The sequence below is a fragment of the Pithys albifrons genome, chromosome 5 (assembly GCF_047495875.1).
Source record: "Pithys albifrons albifrons isolate INPA30051 chromosome 5, PitAlb_v1, whole genome shotgun sequence".
Taxonomy (NCBI): Eukaryota; Metazoa; Chordata; class Aves; order Passeriformes; family Thamnophilidae; genus Pithys; species Pithys albifrons.
Genome location: NC_092462.1, coordinates 63,277,462 through 63,294,670, shown reverse-complemented (window position 1 = coordinate 63,294,670; position 17,209 = coordinate 63,277,462). Strand labels below are relative to the sequence as shown.

Here is a 17,209-nt window from a genome sequence, read left to right as displayed (position 1 = left end):
GCTAGAGCATCCTTCTCTTAGATGGATGGCCTTACAGGGCTAAGTGAGCTCCATCTGCCTGGGTTTGGAGTCAGAGTTGTCCTTCTCCTAGGATGGTTGCTGGGGGGCTAGCAAGCCCATCCTGTCTGTGGACACACTTTATCTGACCCTTCAGCTGAGACTCATCTGGGATGGGAGACTGTGAAATTTAATAGTCTTGTGAGGCTTGGCAACTTCAGTCATAGAAAAGCAATCAGATCAATGCAGACTATCTTCTTCTGTAATGCAGGCCAGATACTTTCCTCTAGAGATTTTCTGTATTGAAGCAAACATATAATGTCTAAATAAAACAAGTTTTCTACAAAACGTGCAATCTTGCATTAACCCATTTGGCATTCTGTTCCAATGCAACAAGACCAACAGTGGAGGAAAAGTCTACAGGAAAGCCTAGGCAAAAAGGGTTCTGACCCTGTCCACCTGTGCTACTGCACAATTCTCATGAGGACTCAAAATTCCAAATTTTATGGAACTGGGAGAAATTTGCAATATATTTGGCCTTAAAGATTAGTAAAACAGTGAAAACAAACTTTTACTTGCTCACCTTGAGAAAACTATGAACATCTTCATTAAGAAAAGTTTTACTAAGGAGACTCTCTTGTTCAGCTTCCTGTCTCTGTTTGAACTCTTCCTTCTTCTTTGCACGACACTCCAGTCGTTTCAAGATCAGGTCTTTACTTTGCTGCATACATTCTGGAACATAAACCACGAACAATTATGCACCACAACTCCACAGGGGGAAAGAAGCATCTGCTACTGTCACACAACATAAACTCAGAGAAATCTGTTAGTGAGTGAAATAGACAAGTAATTACCATGTAGGATTTGAAATTTGCTTCTTACCCTGATGGTCTTTTTAAATGTGAACTTTTAAGTCATTACATGGCACTTAAATCTGTCAGGTTTTGGATGGCTACCATCCTGAGTTCTCCCTTTCACTGGTGCTGCTGCTTATGCAAAGGCAGCGTGTTAGTTCAAGAAACAAACCTCCCAAACCTCCCCCTCCTGCTTCAGGAAGGTCCAAAAGTGGCTCATTACTTAATTGCAGATATGCAAATGCTGCTGCAAGGACATGGGCAGTAACATATGGTGGGGAGAAAAGGTCCAAAGCAGTGCTAGTTCAGATTAGCTTGAACTGGCACACAGCCATACCAGACTTCCAAAGTGACTTATCTAAGAAACTGGAGCAAAAGTTGTCAAGGTCCCTCTGATTTTATGCTAGTACTGTGAAATATTTGAAACTAAATTCCTCCACCTTTCATCCCTGCTATAACTCTAAATGATTTATATATTAATGAGTCTATCTGGATCCTGGGCTGCTGAGTGGAATTGGTGCTTTTGGTGTTCTACCACTTCTTCATGTCTCATTGCGTGTTCATCTAAGAAGAATTTTATTCATTTCTCCCACCTGCCCTGCCCCACAGAAGCACTTCACTCCTGACACAAGCAGCTAAAGGGGAATGCAAAAGAACAGTTTTCTGTGCCTGCTCTTCTGCCACCACATCCAGTTGCTCTAACTATGAGAAATTTTGTGAGGAAATAAAAGAGCAGAATACTGCAGCACCAAGCAGGTTACTTATTCTCCATGCTAACTTACTGTGCTTATCCACAGGCTAAGGATGCACTGACAAAACACTCGAAAGTGCACTGAAAGTACAGGAAAGCCTGTGATAAAAGTACCACCCAAATTAAGTGTAGTAATGTTTTATTTTTGAACACTACTTGTTTCTTTACTACTGCCTTGTTTGTTACCAAGGAACAGTCTTGCTGTCCTTGTGCTCTGCTTGAGAATTATAGGTACAGTATTTAGGAGCTCATAAGAAAGGTCAATGTAAGACTCTATTGGGAAAAATGGTGCACTCCAGATAATTTTTTTTCAAGCATATTTCATTTCTATCTAAAACCAGGAGATGGATAATGCCCTTCTGCACAGGATTTACTAATTACAATATACAGCTAAACATAACTATAAACACCTACTTTGCATAAAATCAAGGCCTTGACAGAGGTATTTTTGCTTTGGAACAAGAGAAAACTGACAAAAAGGTGGGAAAAGCACCTACAGATGTCTGCTTATGCTGACAGAATGTTAGTGGCTGAACCTATGCAAAGACTATGAAGTAGGCATAGCCAGTTTTAGAAACAAATGTCCATGAAATAAATTGTATCATGATATATGTGAATTTGTGACTACGAGCAAACTGTTCACACAGGTAACTGATGTACTCACCATTACTGAAATGTGCCAGCTGTTCCCAGAAGGCTTTGTGCAGATCTGTTAGAAACTCTTCCTTTTGTCGGACTGAAAGATTATTCTTTACAGTTAAATGGTCCAGAATATTTGATACAATATGTAATCTACCTTTGCACTCTTCTGGTATATGGGACTTAAGTGAATCGATCATTTTGACCATAAGCTCCCAGCTGAATAACCTTTCCTGTATGTCCTAAAACAAACATAAATTCCTATTTAGAAACCAAGAATGCATATTTGGTTTTATTTTCCTTTCATTGAATTATTCATTCCCAAACCATGCAGAAAATTGCAGATGCTTCTCAAGACCATGTGAATAACAATTTCCATGTACTTAAATATTTCTGAGTATCTTGAAGACTGCAGGATAGCAGAGGGTTTATTGCATGTTCATGTGCAACAGCTAATCTAAACCTATTGGTGTTTGTCATTATTTGTAGCTGTCACGAAGACATTAAGTCGGTAAAAGACAACAACAAGCTTGCAAAACAAACTTAAATACTCAAGAAGGAAAGATGGACAGAAGGGCAACATGGAAGTTCTGGGCCTCTTTTTGAGGTACTCTATAGCACAAGAGTACAGGCCTTCATTTTTGAATGAAAGTGAGTCTTCCTAAACTGCAACAGAAGTTGAGCTTTTTGCAAAAAAGCTCACAAAGACAACTGGAGTAAGCACTCTACATCCTGAGGCAGGACTGACAGGCTCTGTACACTTGCATCATTCTTTCTGTTCAGATTGACTAAATCTCTCTCAAATTTTATTTCTTTTTCTACTTTACCATTGCCCTCAAATCTTCAGATTCACTTAACAAGCTTTCTGCTGCAATCATCTTCTCGGTCAGATCCATCATTATCTTTGTTGCTTTGGAACTTGAGCATTTTGATTGGTCCAAAAAAGCCTGCTGGGCTTTGTCAGTCTGCTTCCAGAAGGCTTCCATCTGTGGAATACAAATCAAAAAACAACCCATGTTCCTTCATTAATCATTTGGTATTTCACTACAGCAACAGTCATACGAGTCTACAGAGATACAAGTCACTGAGACAACAGACAGCTTTCAGTATTAGTTATAGCAAACAATTTGCAAAGCTTATGAGCTTTTTTATTACAGGATCATACACAAGTGGTGAAATATAAATAATAGGTCAATCTTTACCTTATGAAATAACCTTTTAACTTGCTAAGAATTTGTTGTTAGTTGTCCCCATACTGCATCTATAAAAATCTGTTATGTTTTTCGTATTAATGAAAAAAACATAAAAGATAAACCGCACCTTTTTTTCTGGGCAGTTTGTTTAGTTGTAGGAGCAGACATTCCAGTCAAACAATATTTTTTACAAAAAAAGGAAAACTGAAACTTGTTACTATTTTTCACCATCAAAGCCTTTTATAGCCAGATGCTACATAAGCATATTATGGACTGCACTGGAATTAAGTACTTTATGCAGTATCAGCAGACTGTATGTGCCCATTCTGATAGATTATTGTATGGCTAATCTCTAGTTTTAGGCTCTGATCCCACAAACACGACTGTGCACAACTCTGAATATTCTGTGGTCTCCAAAGCAATTACCAGTACACATAAAGATATGAAAATGCATCCACTACCAAGATTTTTATTAAGTATCCATGAGTTTTGGAAAAAAATGTGACTATGTTATCAGTGAGTATGGCAAAAACCCCTTTATATTATCAAGGGGAGACTTGATTAGTTCAAGGTCCTGATCTATACAAATCTGCACAGAGGGAAATAATTTTCAATATGGATGAAAAGCATCTGCAGGTGCAAGAGTGACAGACCCACTGAAGGGTGATTGCTGCTGGTGAATAACCGCCCCATGTTTCTCAGCAAGGTTGCCAGAAATTTTTTACTGTGATTTACCTCTGGAGAACTCTTAGCAATCAATTTTTCACTTCGTGAAGTTAAATTGCAAAAGAAACTTGACACAGACGTAGCAACAATACCAGGACTTCCACTATAAACAGAAAGGCTCAGAGAATCAAGAGAAAGCTGAGAAAATCCACAGTGAAGCCCTTGACCACCAGACATTAAAAAATGTTAAATCCTGTAAGGAAAAAGCCCAAGGCTGAGACTATGGGCTGTTTAGTCCAGGGCTGAAGTGCCAGAGTCAATCAGCACAGGCAGCTCACAGAGCCATCAGTCTGACTAGTCAATCTCTCACTTTCATCAGCAGTCACTTTACTTAAACCTCGAGACTGGGAAGGAAAATAACTTACAGATTACTCAGTTTACTGGAAAATAATACACAGAATATTCTTAACCTCCAGTTTTCTAGCCTGAAAGCCATTCTAACACAATGACTCTACTTTAGAGAAAAAAAAATCTTTACTTTGAAAATCGAATGCCTGATATCAGTCAATACTTTTACATAAAAACCATGTAAATGTATTCTAAATGTGAAAAGGAGACAAAGAAAAATATTTTGCTAAAGTAAATGCATAAAACGCACTAAAGCTTTGCCCTGTAATTATTTTCTAAGTACTTTTATCAACTGAAAAAGTTTTACAGTCTTTATTACTCTCTTAGTTATGGGGATTAATGAAAAAAAGGTGCTAGGATAAAATTTCTAAAAGTCAGGCTATACATAGGCTTGAAATAAATCTTATCATCAGACAAGCCACAGATATTTTTCAGCTATAAACCAAGAGTGATAAAACAGAAGTGTTTTTAAAAAAGTATGAAAATGTTTTTTCTATATAAAACATGTTTTGTACAACAAATATATTGGCACCCAGAGGAAATAGGAGATACTCTGATGGAGCAATGTAAAAATGTTTTCAGTACTTGTACACATATAAAATACTAACTGTGGACTAGTCAACAAAACCATTGCACTAAAGCATTTCCCACCAAATGAGTAACATTAAAATAAAAGGTTAGAAAAAAATTAGAAAGTTACATTATCTATTATGTGCTCAGAATACTCCCTTTCTTTCCTTTCTAAGTCTTCTAGAGTCTGGTACTCTGAATTATGGGCTCCTGACATCTCAGTATTCCGGAGTCTAGAGTCAAGTTGTTTCTTTAATTCTTCGAAATCCTGGAGAAAAAACCCCAAGTGATATGTTAAACAGAAAAACAAACATAACTTCCAAATTTGGGAGTGAATTTGTGTGTCAGTTCTGGCTTATGGGTAAGGAAGCTGAACAAGAGTGTTTAGAAAGTTCTGTCTTTGGCTAATGTGCCTTCTGTAGCAAGCAAGGAAATCTCCAGATACATGGCATCTCTGAACTACACTTAACACACATACATACATTTCCACTACTATGTGAGTACAAGCAAGACTGTTGTCCATTTCCACTTGTTGTAGTTTGGGATTATTATGTAAATTCTCTCCCCTGCCACTTAACTGCCCAGGCCAGCGGTTAACAAAAGAAGTAGTTAACTGTTGATGGCTGGGGTGGGGGCAGGTTTGTCTCTTTTGGTTTCTTTTTTTTTTGGATTTCTCGGGAGTCTTGGCTCGGCGGAACGGGGGGAGTGGGGGCTCGAAGGAGGCAGGCTGCTCTGCTGGTTACTGCTGGGGTTTTTTCCTGGCTGTCTTGCCGCTGCCCACCTCGGACTACTTTTCGTGCCGCGCTGCTGTTGCTACCTGCCTTGGATTTGCTGCTGGTTGCTCGTACCTTTTCTGCTTTTTGGACGGGGAACACAGGGGGAAGAGACTGAGTCCATCTGAAAGCCCACTGCTCGTCTGTTTCGCTGGAGAGGGACTGAAACTCACTCTGCAGCCAGCCGGGCTGTGACAAGGACACTTAAGTATAACCTTTTCTCCCGGAGAAAAAAACCTGCTGGGTTTTGTTGTTGTTTTGTTTCTTTTGGTTTGTTTTTTTTTCCTCTCTTGTGGTGTTGGGGAAGTGGGTTGTACTAGTCTGTTTACATATATATATATATATATATAGCAGTTATCCTTCTTGTATTAAAATTCCTTTTCTTAAATTTGATAAAGAGTGGTGTGATTATTGTGGAGGAGGCCCCTCCCCTGCTTGTGGGTAAAACATTTTGGTTTTTTTCGCCTCAAACCGAGACACCACTGAATTCAAGTTTTATGAACTTCATGAGAATTCATACTAATAATCCCTAGAATCAATCTACAGATACCTTTATTTTAATGCATGTGCCACATCTTAAATGGAAGGAACGAGAGTACATGCTGTGTTTAAAAGCTGAGATAAGCATCCAGATGACGATGAGATAGTGAGTCCTGCAGAGTGCTAGCACACATGGATGAACACACCTGTAATGCTCATAAGGGAGAAATTATAGGCTACATGATTATATGAGGTTTTAAAGTTTTTCAGGCCTCAGAAACAAAGAGGATTTTTTCTGAAAGCTCATGATAGCAACAAATACTAATCTGCTCCCATTGCTTGGTAGGTTGATGCTGAAATGGATGATTCTTCTGTTGCTGCAATATCCCTTACATAACAAGCATTTACTTGTAATACCACCCACATTTGGGTGTCAATGCATTAACCTGATATCCTTACGCCTTAAAGAAACGTAACCAGATCCTGACATGCTTCACAAACCATGTCATCAAAATTCCTTGAATATTTATGATACAGAAATAAAAAGAGGAAAATGCTGTCTGCAGTAAAGCATATAACACTTTTGCTTATTGCCAACATCTCTTTTAAATGTTATTCCTAATTGGCCCCGTTCCTTCTGGGATATCCCAGTTTTAAGGCTGTCAGGTTTACAAGATCTTTCCTTCCATCATACAGGACACAGAAATCCCATAACACTTAAACAACCAGACTACTGAGGCAATTATTGCTTCCAGTAATCCAGATTTAATCTTTGTCCTGGAGCATCTTAGTTAGGTGCATGAAGACATCAATGCCATCAAACTAAGAGTTAGGCTATATCAGGAAACATGCCTCATCTAGATTAGCTCACTTTATAAATTGAAGTCATTACCAAAAGTCCATCAGAAAAAGGATTTTGCACATCTACTCTCATTGGATTCAAGGCAGAAGAGTGTTTTAAGGCAAAATGCATTTGGATATAAATTATAATGTACAACTACAGAGATTCCTCATAGTAATTCAGATTGTGAGACTGTACAAACAAAGTAAGTCAACAACTAGAGCTGACAAGCTGATAGACTAGTGCCTAAACATGAAATTACATCTATATGTCAGAAAAAAACAGTACTGTAATTAGGCTGCTCTCAGCACAAACATTCAAGACTTGGATTGGCAGGGCACTGGACAACCTTACTTAAGGCCAAGCTTCCTACAGCAGATTGGACCAGACAGTCTCCAGATGTGCTTCTCAATTCAGATTTTTCTATGATTCTAAACTGGAAAATGGAAAGTGGAACCAGTAGCTCTCCTATTTTGTTTAGTTTTGTAACACTTTTTCTCCTTCTAAGAACCTTAGAAATAGTACTGTGACTTTACCTGAAATGCATATTGACTGTCTTCTAGTTCAGAACTGGCATATCGTCTTTGATACAATTACACAAAAGAAAAAAGGATATATTTTCCCTTGATGAAAGCCTTGAGTTTGTTTTGGTACTTTATTTCCTGCTATTTTATTATCAGTAATGATTCATGGGACCAAACAAAGTCCTGATAATTAGAAATTATTAAATCTGAGTGAATAAGGTTCACAATGTTCTGTTTGCTTAAATGGATCAAACTACAAAATACTTTTATCCTTAACACACATCACTGATTACACACATCACTGTCCTGACCACTTCATACAACAACAAAGAGGAAATTCATACAAGGCAATGGAGAAAACCAACTAACAAGGGAGATTCTTTGCCTTTCTTTAGAAACAGATTACAAATTACAATGCTATTTAACAGGAGCAGGTGAGATAGCCTGCTGTGGTAATAAGATTAAGTCTTATTTTCTGTGCTCTTATGTATTAACAAACAAACCCACTTACATTTTCCTGAATTAAAAGGATCTTCTTGAAAGAATCATCAGTAATCTTCTTTTTACTATAGAAGTCTGTGAAGTATATTTTGAGAACCTGAATAAACATCTTTTTAAAAGGAAGTAAACAAAACACAAGTTAGGTGCCTGTTCATCACTGTAAGGACATCTTTGGGATAACTTTTGTTGATTTAAATCAAACAGGGAGATTATAGTGAATCATAAGTGAAATAACAGATACATCATCAGCAGCTCTCCAGTTCTTCCATTATGAAAAGTTTTTTGGTTTTGGCTTCAGTTAGACACTGGAAGATGGTGTTATACTCTAACAAAGACAAGGTCATAATCTCCTTTATTCTTGTAACCAGACTGACACTTTTGAAACTGTTCTTGACTGGAGAAAATGCAGATCACTTAAAAATACAAAGCCCATTTTTCTAAAGTTTAATGAACCCTAAACTCAAAGATACTAACTAATCTAAAGATAATAAAGATTTGTTACAGTGATTTCAACTGTAGTCAGTCACATAAAGCATCAATCATTTTTATATACAACCCAAAAGTAACCATCTCAAGATCTAGCTGGCTTATTTTACAAGAAACATACTTATTTTTCAGTTGTGTTCCTTTTTTTTGAGACTGTAATACTAGTGTCTTCAAAAAGATGTTTTTGAATTTCTTTAACACTGGGAAAAATTTTGTTTAACCTTTTCCCCTCTTGTCTCAATTAGAGTTTTAGTATAAAGACAATTCACTTCACTATTAACTGCTGCAGCATTTTCCAATATGAAAATAAAAATATGTGAAACTTAACAGCCACCTGCCTGTTACGCATATACTTGAAAACAGATGATGCAGAACTTGCTCATTTTAAACATAAAAAAACATAAATAAAAACATATTTACATATAAAAACAGTTATTGCAGCCAAAGTGTCGGCTGAGCAAAATTGGAAAATATAATTAGAGCTCAGGAGAAGAGAAAACCATAAAGCAGCCATGTTTTGCATCTCATTTGCAAATGTTTTGGATAGGAATTTGTCTAGTTTTGAACACACCACCAAGATACTACATACTCTAAAAGGAAAGAAAAAAAGAATACAGGAAACAACTGAAAGAAAAGAGATGTTTCCTTAGATCGGATGGTAAGAAAGAAAGACTGAAATCAGAGAAAGGAGAGTGGAAAAAAACTGTTCTCTAGACTGATGTGTTTTTTCCCTGCTACCAAAAAGGTATTTAAATATTCAGCTAAAGGTCAAAGTCCTTTGTGGTGATTTCTAGTGGGCCACAAGGTATATTAAGTGCTCATTTTCTCCGTGTTTCTATGATTGCATCACTGTGTTGCTACCTTACCTTCATTTACAATTTGATGATTAACTTTGAGATCAAGTTCAACCTTCACTAGTCAAGCTAAACTCCCTTCTGGAATCTGATTGCAAGTTTCCTTTCTCATCTATTGAATGCATCAGAATAGAAACTGCTTTCCAGGTTTACTTTTACACTTCCTCTTTTCAATTGTGTAGAAATTTGTTCAGAAAATCCCACTCTTTGAAGTATTTTCAGTGCATTTAGTAAATGATATCAGAAATCACCAAACTATTTAAACAGAAGTCAAGCAAAAAGCAGAGAAGCAAGCTATAGACTTTATGTATATATTTGTATTAACTGAGCTAAAACTCAGTAGCAGTAATGAATCTGTAATTGATCATAACCAGTCACACAAACAATTGTCCTAACTAAGCATTGTACAGTTTTAGTAGTACTTCTTTCCTTTTTTCCTTGTCAGCTTTGGGTGCTGTGACTTGTGTAGGTAGTTATCTACTGTTTAAATGGCACCTTAATTTCTTAGTCCTACAAAATCACGACTATTATACTTATCACAATGGCACTGATTCAGTTGAACTGAATTTTCAATTTTATTCTAAAACCTTGACGTCTTTCGAGTTGCAACACATAGGAATTGTCCTTACGACAAACTCATCCTTAAATAAGTTATTACCTCTTTTTATGAACCTCAAGTGCTGTATCTTATCCTCTGGAGTAAAGTTTAAAAGTAAATTTTGATACTAGCTATATTGCTACTTCACAGACTAATATATTTCATTATATTTTACTCCTTTATGAAGCTCACATATATACAGGAGAAAAAATAAAGACAATAATGTAAAAATCCAACTCTGCTACACTACATCCCAGCTAGATAGTTGTTTCCTAAACTGATATTCAACTAAGATGGTCAAAACAAAGAGCTATAAATGAGGTAAAAGTACCTACCACATGCTTTTCTTTTCTGAGTTCAGTATCAAGAAGCATGAGATCTTTTAAAATTAGACTGCAAAGGCACAGCTTAACATCAAAACTAAAAGAAATATTAAAAAAATGTTAATATCAATCTAAATTATGGTTACACAAAAGGGTAACACCATGTAGCAGTTTCATTTAACCACTAAATTCTCCTAAAACCACTGCTCCAAAACAGCAGTTCAGTTGCTTTATGTCTACATTGCCTTCTCTTTCAGATAAAATTTGTGTATGTAAAAGTAAGCAAAATAAAGTAGTGCTTTTAAGAAAGCTGGAGTTGCAGTTTCCTTTAGAAAAGGGCAAGGTAAACATAGACATGAGTGGCTACAACAAAAGGAATACAAGGAATATTTTTCACCACTAGTACCTTCCGCAATCCCCGTGATACAACTGTGATTTCCTTATCCTTACTAGTGAGGATACAGACATGTATTCATGTAGGGGTGCAGCTGAAAGCAAGCCAGAGCTGACAGTCCATTTCCATTAGCTCTACCTGCTTATCAGTGGCACATCTGAGAAAGGAGCTGTTCTCCCACAGTAAAACAGAAGTAGATCTCATTAGAACAGAGAGAGCAGATCACTTGGTGTTCTCAAGGCAACTGCTGTGTGACTGGACCTTGTACAGTGCAGAGGACTCCATCCCCAGCTGAGCACATCACCACAGGTGAACCCAGCATACGAACTGTAACAAAGTGATTTCTTTATCCTAACAGTGATACACCTTTCATGAGACAGCTTTTGCCCAAGTTCTGATGCTCATAATTTCATAAACAACAAGCTGGTTTTCAACAGACAGCATAATGTATTACTTTAATCTCCACAACCACCTTTTTAGGCTTATAAGCGGGTGATGTGGTGACTGTATGCATTTAAGCCCAGCCTTTGGTTTGTAACAGACCTTTAGTGACTGTGCCAAAACCAGCTGGGGCACACCAGGAAATGACCGAACGCAAGGGCAAGTTTACCTCTCACATATCAGCACTTCAGGGAAGCTGGTCACCTTAAGGAAGGCTCGAGCCTGAAATCTGTCATCACTTGTTGTGGAATGTATTGTTATGGAGGAACTGCAGTCCTCTTTGTCTCCCTGGCTCAGAGAGCCCAGGCTGCCTGATGTAGATGTCTCCATAACTTGATTAGGCAGAACTGTCTGCTTTGGATTCTCATGCAAAGACGGATTGGATGAGCCATCTGCCAAAGGCTACAAGTCAAAGAAAATTCACCAGGTCAATTCATACAACAGAAAAAGGAGACAAACATCTCATCAATTTGCAGTGTTTGCTTTCAAGAGAAAAATTAAACAGTACAGACAGTGAAAGGGTTTCCATATAAATTAAGATTCATGATACTGACAGGCTTTTGCACTGCCCAGAAAAGCATTCTTCTACTGTAGTCAGTTGCTTCGTGCATGCCTTCTTCCTTTCAGATCCTTGTGGGGCTTTTCTTACGGCTCCTTGGACAGATCCAACTTCCATTAATGTTAATGGGCAGAAAAGTCTCTTAACTATAGTGAAAATTGACTGGAAGAAGTGTAAAGCATTGCAGGTTTAAGGGGGAGATGAAAGCAGCTGATGCCTTACAGAATAAGCCCTGAATCAATGGACTATAAACAAAGAAAGATTCCCATTAAGCTGATTGGCAATAAATTTTCTTCTTTACTTGACTCTGCAATTTACTGTCACACAGAATGACTGTCATTAATTTTTACAAGTAGAATCTAAAACCTTACCCTAAATTTCTGATTGATGGGATAGATCACTTTTGCTTTTAATGCAAATGCCGTGATGTTACTGTTCAGAGGAGACTCATTTTCCTGTATGGAAAAGAACAGAAAAGCATTTGGCAACAGCAGTAGCTCTGGTGATTATTCACTGTAAGTATTGCATGACCGTTTTTGCTACAAAACTTAGAATTGATAACCATTTACTGATTGTTTTTGCTTTGGCACAAGAAGCCTTCTCGTAAGACTCATTTAGAGTATGAAAACTCAGTAAGGGAACTCTACACTGCTACAAAAATGTTTTTAATCCTGCAAAGGAAAATAGGCAATAGCTGCTATTCACAAGATATTCTCATTTTGTTTCCTGTCACACACATACACCCCCTCCCACTCTTAGCAACAACCAAAGATTTTACATGAGACTAAAATTAGATTAATAATAGAAAATACTAAAGGATAAACTGCACAGATATCATGGCTATAAATTCAGTCTTTCAATTTAAATAAAGAAACAATAGCTTAAGGAAAACTAGTCATCATTTTTTTCCAGGAAGAACTTTATTAGTATAACCCTTACCTAAAATCTAGAGAAAATACTGATGTTTTTCCAAATTTTTTTTTACAGATAATGCATTCTTTTCATACAATCTGCTATATCACATAATCTGACTTTCTGCTACTCCCTTTTTCTAACCACTGAAACAATGGGATAATCAGCTTTGTTTTCAGAGGTTATGTATGGCTTAATAAAAATTTGGCTATAAGCAACAGATGAAACATGTAAATCCAAGCATTAGGAGATTTCTTTTTTTATCTATTTTTGGTTTTGTCATATAAAATGAAAGACTCTGATTTGACAAAACACCATTTTCTTTATATAGCTTGTTCTAGGAAATATCAAAGAACTAATAGAGTCTAAAAATAGAACTGGGAAGAGAAGACCAAACTCTATAATTAATCAGATTTCTATCATTGCACCTTTTCATCCCCATTTCACTTATTTCCAGAAATAATTTTTGGATTTCCTGATAAAGTTAAAAGCATGAGGGCAGCATGTAAAACATTTGTTCATGCTGAGTGGTCTCAGTGCTGCAGTACATATTCAGGGACAGGAGCTGACAGAGCTATTGCTCTGCAGTGGCTGGAGGCAGAGCAGCCATTCCAATGCTAGAAAAGCCATATTGCAGTGTGGTAGAACTAATACAACCTGCTTCTCAGGAATAACTGTAACACAGTTATTATTAATACAGTAATTATGGTATTATTGCAATGTGGAAAGTCTCAGAAAATACCTGTTTTTCTCAAGTGCTCTAACCTAATTAAAAGCATTTTCCATCTATGCTCCTTCATGTACTCTCAATTTGATGTTAGTAACAGCAAAAACCTCTGGAAACTGGAACAAATGAATAGAAATAAAATATATGAAACTTTAGTTACACAAATAGGTGGCAGAAAGTCCCCTCAAATAACAAGGTTACTCCATAATGTGTTATAAATGAGCTAACATGTTTGTGAAATGGATGTAGTTCTGAATGATCACCTTTGAAAGACTGTGATCCCATTTCAAAAGCACTAGTAATATGCATAAAGATGTATAATTGCTTAAGTTCTCCCACAGCATTTACACTCCAGAAGAGAATCTAATCCACGCTCACTTGTTATGCTGTACTTTTACTCAAGCAAAATGACCAACCATGGTTTGTCATAATTCCTGACTACAAAACTTAAATGAAGATTAATTACCTGTGAGGATTTAAACCAACAGTATGTTGCCGTAAAAGTCTGTAAAAAAGACTTCGAGCCAAGTTTTGTAGGAGATAAGATAATGGGCAGGCACTTTAATGAGCAACCCCGCTCATCCAGGAATACATCGACGCGCGCGCCTGCAAGCTCTAAGTTCTATAGCTTTCATAATATAACCTATCCAATCACTACTGTCCACATGTCCAGTTCCACCTCTGTCCCCTCCCAGTTCCCACCCCTGTTGAATTGGGGCTGGGGTCGTTGGGACCCTCTGTCTTCATCCACCTCCTCTTCTTCAGCACACAAAGGTTCTCTGGACGCTTTCCAGAGCTTCTGTGCTCTGAAATCAGTTGCTGCAAGCTAAGCAGCAGCCTGGCTGGCTTTTCTGCATGTATTTAATTTAGGTAGAATAGACAGAAGCTGAATCGCACGTTTTTTAAAAAATGTGCAGTTTAACCATGTCATTTGTCTTCACCAAGAGCAGTCAAATTAGCTTTGGGTGAAAGACACTGATCTAACAATGACAGGGTAGGACTGGTTCTCTAGTTATTTTGAGATTAAAAAAAAAAAAGCGTTTGATTTTTTCATTGAGGGTTTATACCTTCTCCTACTTTTCTTCACAAAGCGTTTCTCTCATTGTCCATGAATCCCAGTTCACCACAGTACTTGAATTACTTTGTTATTGTCAAAGTTATTCTAATAAAGCCCTTTGTCCAGGAAAGAATCCACTATTAACTATCAGCATTTATCTCAGTACTTAAGAACTTTTTCTTATGTCATTAGTGTTAATTTATCCTATCAGCCCTTTGAAGTTAAGGATGACAGTGAGATGAAACCAAAAAAGCCTCTCTGCAAAAAGGACTCAGGATCTTGATTAAAATATCTAAAGAGTCCCCCAGCTGAAATGGAATTTATAAAGGCGAATGAGTGCTTGAAATGGTTGCATTCATAAGCAGCAAACTCCCACTCTCCATCTCACATTTTTCTGAACATTTTTTTAAAGTCTCAACTCCAAACCCACTAAAATTAAGAGAGTTTGGAGCAGGCCTTAAATGTGCTCATCACTACATGCAGCAAAATGGACATCCACCACCAAGAGCAGAGCTTTACCTCCATGACCATTTCCTCTTGCGATGTATAGGATTCTGCTTTATTTTTTGTGAATGTATGCTCTTTTTCATCAGAGTTGAAACTTTCCAGAAGTCTCTGGGAATCATCTTTCTGAAATTCCAAGAGAAAATATATAAAATGTAACACTGACATCATACAGATTCACTGGAAACATCTTTGAGAGCAGACTGGATACATTCATGTCTCTATTGTGAAAAATACTTCAGTATTAGTTGAAAATTTTGGAAAAACACAATCTGAAAATGAATGAAAATTTTACATATTCAGGAAGGAATAATTAAAATCAATGAACTTCATTAATTTGTCATTCCACAATTAGAATTTCAATATGAAAAGTTTTAAGAGATTATAAACATGTAAAATCAATCCATCTGCTCTCAAATCGTCTTTCTACAGGCTATGGAGTCAGTCTCGCAGTCTGAGCTCAAATGTCTCAATTAAAGCAAGATAACTAAAATTACCTACAATTATTGGCAATGAAGAGAACACTTTTAGCTCCCTGGCTACGAGAAACACTTCCTAAATTAAGTTTTATGTATGAGAAAGTTCTTGTCTGAGAGAAATACTCATCAGAAAAGATTCACCATCTTCCTTCTGCAAAGGCAGCCTCTATCACTGGCCTCACTTCCCACACACAGAAAGCCACTGATAGGGATACAGACTGTATGGGAATGAAATCTGATACACATGATCTTCCCTATGCACTACTTAGATCAAAAAACAATACTAGCACTGGTCAATGCCTCCAAACACAGTATTGGAAGGATTATTTGTAGTGAAGGAAAAGATGGCAGCCATGCTAGCTTGACTACTTTTTAAATTATTTTTCAGGTTTTCAATCCACTCACTGCTTTTTGATGTAGTCTAATGATACAGCTGCAGCCACTATGCATGTCACTGTCTTATGGAAAGATTCTCCTTGAATTATTTGGCCACTTGGTATGCAAAGTAGGCCATTTTCTCAGAATACGGAGAACAGCCCAGCCTTTGCACACATTTAATTCCTTATGAACTTGCTTCTCTCACCTCTCTGGAACTTAAGACTGTGCAACAATTCAGATTATATTCCTGGGTTAGTCTCTAAGATGTGGTGAATTGCAGATGCTGGTTCCTAAAAATCTGTTTGAGAAAAGAACAGCTACAGTGTCCCTCAGCAATCTTTTAACTTAGTTACCAAAACTAACCCAGTGCATCCTATGTACAGATCAACAAACTAATAAGGCACTTAACTGTATGCATCCAGGTCCCACAAATCAAGGCAGAGATCTATAAAACAGTGAGTAATTGGGGCTGAGTGACAAATGCTGGTGGCTTAATGCAGTGCTTAAAGCTGCCTGGGACTCTAGGTACTTGCCCTGCTCCTGCTCTAAGGTCAATTGAGCTGCTTGGGATGGGACATGCCATCCTCAGGCAAGCTATCCCTGCTTTTATTTTGGATACAGAAGGCTGCAATACTTGCAGTTCAGTACCTGCCATACACACACAGAGCTTGCTCCACAGCATCAGTGGGGCACTCAGTGTGAAGAATGAACGCCCTAAGGTAACCCTGTTCAACTGGGGCAATCAGACTCAGAATACAACCTGACCACGCTGCCATGTGTTCTGTATGCACCAGCAGGCAGTTATTTGAAATAAATAACACTTTTACAGAGGCAGCATTGATTTTAATGGCATTTAAACATCTAAATATATCTGAAGATCCAGGCTAGAGAAAACTGACAGCTTCTATTCCCTATTGACATATATGACATAAAGGATAAAATTGTACACTGCTACATTTGAGCTGGTAGTGGCAGTACAATAGAGATACACCTAATGAAGGCAGGGAAAATGAGCAATTGAATCAGAGATCTTTGCCCTCACACAAGATACATTGATCCAGCATTTGAAGTGCCGCCATTAGTAGGATGAAGTATGGGTTCAGAGTCTCAAACCTCCAACTTCAAAGCAGCTGGGAGCAAAAGAATTTGTCTCCTATGTCGTGTTTAATGATGGTCAACACTAGCAGACACACACACAAGCAGCAGAGCTGCTATAGCTCAAAAAAGGTGTAAAAACCAAGCCAGTCTAAAGCATCCACTGCAAGGTGGCAGAACTCTCTGAGGGGCTCAAAATTTCCCA

General features: G+C 37.5%; 1 protein-coding gene across 1 annotated transcript in view; it reads right to left on the bottom strand.

The window, feature by feature from the left end:
• Positions 1 to 17,209, bottom strand: part of EVC (EvC ciliary complex subunit 1) — a 51,990-nt gene that overhangs the window by 32,900 nt on the left and 1,881 nt on the right. The window contains exons 2-10 of the mRNA XM_071556816.1: positions 15,068 to 15,178; positions 12,224 to 12,307; positions 11,463 to 11,695; positions 10,471 to 10,555; positions 8,208 to 8,306; positions 5,209 to 5,346; positions 3,069 to 3,227; positions 2,267 to 2,483; positions 581 to 729 (exon numbers count right to left, since the gene is read on the bottom strand). Coding sequence (XP_071412917.1) covers positions 581 to 729; positions 2,267 to 2,483; positions 3,069 to 3,227; positions 5,209 to 5,346; positions 8,208 to 8,306; positions 10,471 to 10,555; positions 11,463 to 11,695; positions 12,224 to 12,307; positions 15,068 to 15,178 — 1,275 coding nt within the window. The remainder of the gene's footprint in view (positions 1 to 580; positions 730 to 2,266; positions 2,484 to 3,068; positions 3,228 to 5,208; positions 5,347 to 8,207; positions 8,307 to 10,470; positions 10,556 to 11,462; positions 11,696 to 12,223; positions 12,308 to 15,067; positions 15,179 to 17,209) is intronic.